General features: G+C 38.0%; 1 protein-coding gene across 1 annotated transcript; it reads right to left on the reverse strand.

The window, feature by feature from the left end:
• Positions 1–1,361: 1,361 nt before the first annotated feature.
• LOC126980063 (shootin-1-like) lies at positions 1,362–10,330 on the reverse strand. The gene is made up of 8 exons (XM_050829683.1): positions 10,078–10,330; positions 9,146–9,277; positions 5,901–5,989; positions 4,015–4,107; positions 3,764–3,827; positions 3,541–3,633; positions 1,834–2,016; positions 1,362–1,583 (listed from the first exon to the last, which is right to left on the reverse strand). Exons 1-8 carry the CDS (start codon positions 10,222–10,224, stop codon positions 1,362–1,364), a joined length of 1,023 nt encoding a protein of 340 aa, XP_050685640.1. The 5' UTR covers positions 10,225–10,330.
• Positions 10,331–10,908: the final 578 nt, after the last annotated feature.

The raw sequence follows: 10,908 nt of genomic DNA on the forward strand, positions 1-10,908 counted from the left end.
GTAATTTAGTATTGTAATCTTAATATGTATAAATTACGTGTCACGTTGTTTGTCCACGATGGACTCCTAAACTAACGAACGGATTTTAATTGGGATTGCTTCATGGAGTGCAGTTTAGTCCAACTTGAGATATAGGATAGTTTTCATTTCGATTTGGGACCCATTATTTTTTTTTTATTTTCAATATTTGTTTTGTATGGATATATTTTCTATGAGAGAATTTAGTGACGCACGGTTTGACAGTTCCACTGTGAATCAATTTCATTATAAGAACAGGGAGCATTTTTTACGAAATCATTCTTGATGATTTGAAATATTATTGGCAAATTCCTATAAAACAGTATTTTGTTATTATCTACAGAACAACGTCTGTCGGGTCAGCTAGTTAACTTATAAAAATTAATTAAACCAATAATATATATATTGAAAATTATCTGCGAAGAAATGTTGGGTATTTAAGCATAATGTTTCTATAATGTACAAAAAATACTTTCAGTATATTATATTCCGTCAAAGTGGGTATGTCGACTTTGACTTCGCCGTTCCTATAATGAACAATAAAAGTAGGTCTGCATGTGTTGAGCAATCAAGCCAATTCCAACTTCAGTAATAAATTCAAAGTATTCCTTAAAAACTGGTTCAGATCAATCAAACTCACCCTTTCAACAATAGACAGATCACTGTCATTCAACAGCTTCAGCGCCTCATCAGTGCTCGTGTCGGGAGTCGAGGTCACGATTCCGGCCTGCCAACAACACTTGTATCACATCCCTCACCCACTTTCAACATCAAGCGTTACACAAACATTGGTCCAAACATAATACAACATTGGGCTTACCTTTTGTGTGGACACAGATTAGTTTTTACATTCGTTTTCAAGAATATTCAGAATTTTGTCCTTCAGTTTTTGGCCTAAAGTATATATATTACTAAATAGATTTCCGCAACGAAACGCTTAATTCAATTAATTTTCTCAAATGCGCACACTGGTCGAAGGGTATCACTGCACTCAGGTCTAATGAGTAAGAAATCCGAAATGAGTTTTAAAAGATACGATGATAGCCGACAAGGTCAAAGAGAAACGTAAGATGGCTTGGCCACATGTGAAGGCACCCAGATGATCATATTATGGTGAAGCATACCCTAAACTTGCCAACAACAAAGCGTACGTGTGATAGGCACCATGGTTGACAACGAACTAAAAAGTTTAAAAGAAGCTCCAAAACATTTGACAACTGACATAGAATAAAAATATGCCGGGTAAAAGGACGTAGTACCATGGCCTATTATGCCTGACATACTCTGAAAACACGATAAATCATATAATTATTTATTAGCTAAGTCAAATCACAAATATAAAGTCACTGTCCTTTGCTGGTTGCGTCCCCAGAACCGTTTGCACCGGCGCTGTCGTCCCCGGGCTGGTCGGGATGGCGGGAGACGGACGCGGCGTGTCGCTGGCGCCGTGGCTGCTGCCTCACGCAGCAAATGGTCAGAGAGTCCAGCGACCGAGTGTTTGGGACCTCCTCTGCCTCTCTGTGCTGCTCCTGCTGTCCACTCGCCTTGTTCCCGGATGCTTCCAACTACATTAATCGATCTTTATTTACTTAGCCATAAGACACAAGTTATCATTCGTTATTCAATGAGGAGTTTCTTCGACGTATTAAGAACTTTTTTAAATAGCTTTTACGAAACAACGATCATTAGTAAAACTTAGAAACTTAGTGGAAACTCATAATTCGCCCCGTCTTTGTGAACAGCGATTGTTTTGCGAAAATTGCACGTTAAGCGCTCAGTACTCCCTGAAGTTCCCAGTGTGTGTAATGCGCTCACCTTAACCTTGGCCTGGCGCAACTGCCGCCGCATCTCGCGAATGATCTCGTCCTTGAACTGTGCTCGCAGCGCAGCCACCCTGCACTGCTCGTCCAGCGCTGCGCACACCTGGTGCAGCACGTGGATCTCCCTCTGCAGCGTCACGTTCACCTCTCGCACGGCGCGCGCGCTCTCCCCGCTGCACTATCATACCAGACCAGGCTATCAAGATGTTAGATCTAGAGATAGAAAGAATGTAGACGTTTTCACAACAAAAACTCCACGACGGCTGAGCTGCATTCTCCTAGACACTTATGCGTGAGAAATACTTACCTGCGACAAATTATATTGTAAAGGCGAAGTTAATTGTAATAGATCCTACAGTATATATAACAGTGCTTAAGAAATAATCTAAAATAATTCTAAACGAATCAATTTTGAGAAAATGAATGCCTTTATGCCTTTTTACACTCTCACTGCAAAAATAGAAAGTAAATACTGAATAAAAATAGAGTCCCTCCACCACTTCAGAAATAAAAACTAAGAAACAAGACCGTGCATTTATAACTATTTTTGAATGTTATATCAAACCTACCTGAATAAAAATATTTGACTTTGACTTTGCTATTTGTAATAATACGTTTAAAAATTTTTAAATGTACATAATGTCTATTGGGTCTGCTTTACTCACAACACGGTACAAGAACAGATTCTTGAGAAGCAGCTCAGAAGATACAAAATATATGACTGGACAACACAATGGTGAATAAGGTTGAATGGATCAAAATGAAATCAAACCAATTAATTTATTCATACCCATTACGGCAAAGTATTAATGTGAAGCTACTCTGGAGAACTCATGTTAAGGACTAAAAGATAAGCTGGAATTCTGATACAAAATGGATGTAATTGCAGCCTAGAAGACAACTTTCTCTAGCCGTACAACAATATTTTGTTTTGCAGCAAGAAACGAAAACGAGGACGACGTTTACTAAGTGGTTAGTTATAGCAATGCAGTGCCTTTCTGGATGCTTGAAAAACCCAAAATTCTAAGTAGCATCACAATTGCGCTCGTCAATTTGAAACCTAAGATGTTACTTACTTATACTAACAGATCCTAATTATACCAGTGTGATCTAATGGTTTGCAGCTATGTTCGAATAAGTAGTAATACTCTATGTAATATTTAAATCATGTAACCTTTCCAATTTAAGGCTAGGCTCCGTTCATCATATTAGATTTTGACAAGTTTTTACAATTAAACCTATCAAAGCCTATAAAATCCTATAAAAAACCTATAAAATCCTATCAAAGAGTAATATAAATAGGTAGTTTAAATATATACTCCGTTACAAAGTCAGTGCACCCTTTTAAGCAAGGAACGACAATCTCCACCAGGACCTCACAAAAAGAGTTTGCTGATAAAGTCATAAAAAAGGAAAAAGAAGCATTGACTTTACCGCCAGGTGAAACTCGACAGTACGAACATAAAACTCAGGTGGAAGAAACAAAATATCTAAGCCTTTCGAGTTCTAGAGAATAGCGATCTAGCGAAAGTGTTTTAGAAAGAAGAAACAGGAAAAGGAACCACCCTTAACTGAGAAAAAGAGACATTTAAGAATTTAATAAGTCCTCTAAATTTTGCAGTATTTAAAATTTCCGAAAAAAGTTTGTGATATTTTTAAAGGCGAAGGAGTACAACCGAAATTATGGTGCTGCAATACTGACCTCCATATTGTGCTGGATGCTCTCCTGGTACTCAGAGCGATCGTTGCGCAGGCTCGCGCTGAACTCTTTCAATGGCTCTTCGTCACCCCGTTGCTGTCAAAGAAACAGGGCATGTGTTACAACTGGACAAGCTCACAATAACTACAAAAGGTGCTAGATTGCTGCATCTACATTACGAGTATGTTTGGACCAATGCACTTGAATTTTAATATGAAACTCCCACCTCTCTAGTAGATCCGGCGCAGTAGATATCCGTCATCACTTGAGCGTCTTTTTTGCTAACGTTACTGAAATATTGTTTAAGATGATATCAAAACAGTGAAGATAACAGAAATAAAAAAAAAACTGTAGGACATTGACATTGCGTGTCTGATGAAAAGAGATCGCCCGAACTTTTACAGTAACAATTTAAACACACTAACGTTATTGGAGGTAAATAATAAAATAATAATAGGTAAGTTTAGTATAACTCACGGTTTATGACATTTACAAAAAGACAGATTGCTCTTCAGATTAACAATAGTTTGTTCATACTGCTGTATGTCCTTGTTGAGCCTCCGGATGTCCCTGAACGAGTAACATTTTGTTGTATATTATTATAATATTTTATTTTTTATGGAAGAAGACAAACAATCGTATGAGTCACCTAATTTTAAGGCGGGGTGGTATGGTAACTAGGGGATGGCTGGACGGGATTAATAACTTTATTTATTTACGTAAATGCTCCAAATAAGGATAAGGACTAAACTTAACATGGTCAGCGCGTACGGATACGCGCTACGCTCGACCGACGTCAGCGCTGTTCGTCGGTCGAGCACTAAACGCAGCCTTATTCATTCACAAACTTTCTTGTCACCTCCTGACCTTACATCTCATCATAAAATGATAGATATTATATTATATTATTATAAGGATTATTATAGAAATTTTATTTTCTCTCTATGACCATGACTCACCTAAGTATCGAATAATCACCTGTAGCATTTTAAAGGAGTACCTAATTTGTGCTCATAGAATTCACCTCACATGTTTAATAATCCTTCAAAAGCTTGGGCTTGCGTGCGTCCATTCGAAAAATGGACTTGTTCTATGACAATTATATATTATATGTGTTTGTATACAACAATGACAGTGATAATTATATGTATTTGTATAGTTTTTTCACAAGATCACAATCAAAACTATGAAAATTTAACATTTTAATTATTTAATGTGATTGGTGGCTTCATCTACAGGATCTACTTTACAGTTGATAACCTGCTCAACCCCAATATTTGCATATTAGGAAATTGACTTGAGATGTCGCTGTTGTAAATCTAAACAATATGTTATGTTTTTAAAGTGATAACCCTCACTTCTAGAATTAAAACACAAATAACATTCTCAGGTTGTGGCTTCATCTACAGGATCTACTTTACAGTTGATAACCTGCTCAACCCTAATATTTGCATATTAGGAAATTGACTTGAGATGTCGCTCTTGTAAATCTAAACAATATGTTATGTTTTTAAAGTGATAACCTTCCCTTCGTATCAGGTTGTGGCTTCATCTATGAGAGTTGAACAAAGCAAACAGAATTTTATAACGAGGCGGTACTCGAACGGTTACCTCAGTTGGTTAGAGCACCGGCACGGAACACCGGAGGTCGTAGGTTCGAATCCCGCATCGTTCATAAAATTTTGTTTTCAAATTTTATTTGTGTATTAATCCTAGAAGTGAGGGTTTTCACTTTAAAAACATAACATATTAATCAATTATAGTTAATGCCGCGGGAGTGAGAAAGATAATATTTAGAAAGATAGGCTCACTGAGACCGATGTTAATGTTCAGTCCGTAGGTACTTCACAGTTTAGGTTAGGTGTAGGTTTTCGAAATTCATTCTCCTCCTCTATTTATTTATCAAACTCCTATAGAACCACATCAATGTAGCTGAACAAATGACTAGAGTAATAGACTACGTGCGTCTGAGTAAGTAGAGTTAAGGCTGCAATTAGTGGTCGACCGACGGCCAGCGGTGACATTAGTCAAGCGTAGCGTAGCAATGAAAACATGTGTGCTCAGTCCACGCGTACAGCTACGTCGCGCTGCCGAGAATCATCGGTCCAGCGTACGTCGGTCCGCCGAAGCGCTATGGCGATAATATAAAGCAATTGAACACGCGCACTCATTTTTGCTGTCAGCTGAGCACTAAACTTAACATGGTCAGCGCGTACGGATATGCGCTACGCTCGACTGACGTCAGCGCTGTTCGTCGGTCGCGCACTAAACGCAGCCTTATTCATTCCCAAACTTTCTTGTCACCTCCTGACCTTACATCTCATATCATAAAATGATAGATATTATAATAGCAAATGTCTTACCTTTCTTTCGTAAGATTTTCTTTTTGCAACGAATCAATGTTAATCTTGAGCTCGTTAATTTTGTTACATATTTTCTTGTGTCTCTCTTGCTGCAATCAATTATTTCATCTTGAAATTGTTGTTGCTACAGCTGTTTCAATTACAATTAACAATTTGATACATATACTTTACGATACAAGTCTACTTTAAGTAACATTGAGATACTTTTCAACGCGTAAACCAAATAGGTGATTTAGAATATTTATGTCACGAACATACTCGTTGGGTACTATTAAAATATGGGTAAAAGATGAAAAACTTGAAGTAATCCGATTTTATACGAATCCAGTTTACTTAGCTAAAATGTTTTGAATTCGCCCAACATTCAAACTCTTTGGTTACCCTTAATATTTACCATTTAAACACAGAGGTGTTATGTTACGGCAATTCGATCGACCGGTTTCATTGTTAATTATTTTCTAAGTTGCTTTTTGCTTTATTATTACTGTTTTTTATTTTATCTGCAATGAAACTTGTCTTCGCATCATGACAAAGTACTTTAAAGAGCTTGGAGTATTTTTTTATATATAAATATAAATTTTAAATTCTTCACTATTATTTTAAAGTTTCTCATAATAAATGTCATATTATAAGCGTTTACGACTTTTGTGGATACCCATTGTAGCCCAATCATTAAAACAATGTTTGTTGTTTACTGTATCATTTTCGAATCATGATTAAAGGCGCCCTTTTGATGGCACTTGGCCAAGGCACTTTAGTACATTTTTTTTAGGAGGCTCTGTCAAAGTCGAGATATTTTGAAAATGTTACATTCATTATTCGGCAAAAAGTGTTATTTCTACGGAAATTTGGGGAAATTGTGTTATTATTTTTAGGGTTATGGTGACATATATAACAAGCTGTATATGTAGTAAACTCCAGATTCATGGTCATTCCGACTCTAGGCTATAGAGATTACCGCTTACAAACAAATAAACAAACTTGAATACTTAGTTCGTTAATATTATAAAATAGTTGATAAAACCATAGTTAAGTTGAGGTGTTGAGTTGGGTAATAAACCAATTCAGTGAGATTCAGTGAGTATGAGTCAATTCAATTTCAATGGGTGATAAATGAAACCACCTGCACATGTAGGAATCATTCTTTGTATTTGCTCAAAAAGTATATAAAACATTAAAAAAAAAATATAGGTTATAAATCTAAATCTAAAAATAAAATACAAAATGTAAATATTCGAAAATGATAACAGTAAAGCAGTGTGTTCACATTTTGAAGACTTTGTTCAATTTTGCTTTTGGCTTTCCAATTTTTTTGTTTGGTGTTTTGTCACCTTGCTCCGGCTTCTCACTCCTAAAAGAACAATGAAATTTATGAATTCCTGTAAAATAATGGAAACATGTCGTTTTGGCGTTCCTAGGGGAAAGTAGGGTAAGACTAGGTAACTACATTTGAAATTCAATAAAATTTTCGTGGAGGAAAGCGAATATGAAACGAAGTGATCATCGCCGCCCACATTCTCTTGCAACACCAGTGGATTTACTGGAGCGTTGCCGGCCTTCCTAGGACCCACTTTTTTTGAAGATACCCATGTCGTATTTTCCCGGAAACACCGCACAAGGAAGCTCAGCAAACCTAGCCAGTTTGGAAGGACGTGGAAGAAAGTTCCTTCAAAACCGCAAAAAAATTGAGATATAACTTCTCTGCATACCATTTAACAGGTTAGTTAAAAAGTGTCATAGAGGCGATGTGTCATGTGCCAAGAGAATCATGATTTATTTATTGATTTCTTATTTAAGACAGCTACCTCGTCTTGTCCGCCATCCCATCATAGACCTTAAAGTTTGTCTCATAGGGAATATTTTATTTATCCCATCAAGTAATGAAATCACAGCGTAATTTTCACTGGGTGCCAGATCAATAAAGTAAGGTAAGAGGAATGAGGTAAGAGGCAAAACAAAGAGAAGAGAAATAAAAAGGGAAAGAAGCAAGGTTCTAGAACTTTGAATGCGTCCGATCCTGATTCGATTTTCGAACAAGTCATTAGAAAATATTAATAAAGCTTGATACAGCACGAGTACTAACCAGACGACATGTCCGAAGATATCGGACTGCGTGACCTCATTGAAATGTATCCCCTCGATGGTGTAGTGGTCGTATTCGCGCAGTCGCCGGATCAACTCCAGCAGGCCCCGCAGGTCCGAGTCCTTGCGGGAGAGCATTTCCCGCAGCAACCACACCTCCGCGCCCAACTCGCTCGCCATCTATCGTGCGACAAGGATCTCACGTTATTGGCACTGTCACACTACTGTGCAAAGTATTCATCTTCATTTGCTTATGACAAAAGACTCTGTGGTAGATCCCATTATTTCTATAACGTAGATATAACGACGCGTCTTCATTGAAGTGAAAGTTTTACGTTGTAAGTTCCAGTTTCCGCCGCGTTCGTTCAGATTCTTGACGCGCTTTCAGATTGTCTTGTCCTATTCGGGCGACACACGTTTTCAACCGAGCTACATAACTCTTTCTGAACTCGCAGAGCATTTTACCACAAATTCTATTCGATTTTCACTTTATTTCACATATAAGTGTAATCACAAAAATATGTTTTAATTGCAATTGCATCACCACGTTTTACACACTGATAATGTAACTACTCTACAATTCCAAAATAAAAATACTCGTTGGTAATTTTTAATTTTAAACTTACTCGTGTAAGTCATTATCTTAGATCATTTATACGTCTAGATAGACTGTGACAGCTGTGAAAACGTCGAAAAAAATTGAGGTTGACTGTTAACCTCTATTTTGAGCATTGCACGCACACGAACACAAAATGATATACAAATCGCGAGTGTAAGACGTAGCTTGTCACGCACACTAAAGTAATAAACCTGGTGTGTTTTCATCGGTTGTCTAGCAGAAAGAGGGTCTTTAAACACATGTACATTATCAGTCATAAGTTACCTACGTTTTATTATTTTTGTTGCATCGCTTCAAATAGATTATAATTAGAATTATTTGTACAATGATGCAGCTGTAAATATTAATTTAAAAGAGTGGCAACGAGTTTCTTGCCACTTCTTAACATTCAAACTCAACCTTTTCCCATGTGGTGGTAAATGGTAAAATGTACAACTTTTGACATTTATAAATGTTATTTTTGACCTAATAGCATAAGTCTTGTGATGATCTGTCAAACGCAGCGTCCCTCATGCAGTAACACACAGCTGTCAATGACGGCTACCTCAGTAAATTTACGCCTCTCGCTGTGGATCTTGTTGGTGAGTTCTGACTCCAGCTCCTCCACGGTTCTGGCTAGCAGGGTATTCTGCGCCACCAGGTCTCCCACCCACGACTGCAGCAGCTGTATTTGCTTCTAAAACACAGAAATAACACAAAAAAATTGTTTTCTACGATTTTACTTTAAATAAAGCCGATCGAGACATATGATATTATTATATATTGTAATGCCTTACATTACGTAAAACAAAGTGATCAAACCTCAAAAAGCATCGACATGTCATTTTAATCGAAGCTCAATAAAGTCATGCTTACAGCACGTACGTACATGCATCAATCCGCAGGCACTGTAAGTACCTAAACAAAGAAATTATACTAGCATTGTATGAAAATGTGAATTGATATTAACAAAAAAAAACAAAGATCTTGCCGACAGGATCGACCAGTCACCACAAGTGCCGCGTACCCCGTCCTTATTGGCTCGATATTCATCACATGGGTAGCGTGGACTCTGTCTCAAATAGGCACGACGCCTGTATTAACCATATCTTCCTCCAGTTAGTCCGGAGCCTGTCTCCTGGAGATGAGTTCAATCTCGTTCTTGTTGGCTCGCTGCACGACGCTAAGCACGACATGCGTTAACAGTCTCACACGACACGACACATGGACTAGCCATATCTACCTCTAGTTTGTCCTGAGCCTGTCTCCTGGAGATGAGCTCTATCTCCTCGTAAGCTCGCTGCACGTCGCTATCACAGCATGCGTTAACAATCTCACACGAGCACGACGCATGGACTAACCATATCTACCTCTAGTATTTCGGAGCCTGTCTCCTGGAGATGAGTTCTACCTCGTTCTTGTACGCTCACTGCACATCACTAAGTATGGCAAGCGCGGGTCTGACACGAGCACGACGCATGGACTAGCCATACCTACCTCTAGTTTATCCGGAGCCTGGCTCCTCGAGATGAGCTCCATCTTGTCCTCGTAGGCTCGGTGCACATCACGCAGTACGGCCAGTGTGGGCTCTGTCTCACACGAGCACTTGTCCTTCTCGGCCACACACTCTGACACATTATCCATAGCGCACGATGCTCGCTGATCGCTGCACTCTTAATTCATCGTTACAAATAAAATTAATTATAACTACTCAGATTATTGCTTATGTAAATGTTCTCAGTTATATCTATCAAAAACTATTTGTCATTTATGACACCTTATCAGAAATAAGGAATAGAAGATGATTTAAGATGTCAGAAAAAAATAATACCTCCCGAAGGGTGCCTTTACACCACGTAGGATGAGTAGGATCAGAGAAAAAAAAGGTTTTTAGTTGTAATAAATCTGTATATTTTATAATGTGTCGTGTTAGAAGATAGATAGCACAACTTTTGGTACGAGTAGTTTAAATCAGGCTGTCAAAATATATTTACAACGCCAGATCCAACTGGTTTTATGAGACTTCTGATGGTTGAGTGAGGTGTTTGCTAGCAAGTAGTGGCTGAGCCATATTTTGCAAAGAAGGTATTTTCAAAACATCGGCACAGATGTACCAAAATACTTGAGAAAGTGATCAAGCTTCTCAACAATAACTACGATCTTTTAGAATGGTTCTTTCAGCAAGACTCAGAACCGAGTCTTAAAGCTACAGACAAGCGTACCTAACTGCAAGCAAACGATTCTAATTTGATCAGAGCTAAAGACTGGCGGTCATCTAGCCCTTAATTCGCTGGATTATCATTTATGGACATTTTGGCACACCCTAAG

The sequence above is a fragment of the Leptidea sinapis genome, chromosome 4 (genome assembly GCF_905404315.1).
Source record: "Leptidea sinapis chromosome 4, ilLepSina1.1, whole genome shotgun sequence".
NCBI classification, from domain to species: domain Eukaryota; kingdom Metazoa; phylum Arthropoda; class Insecta; order Lepidoptera; family Pieridae; genus Leptidea; species Leptidea sinapis.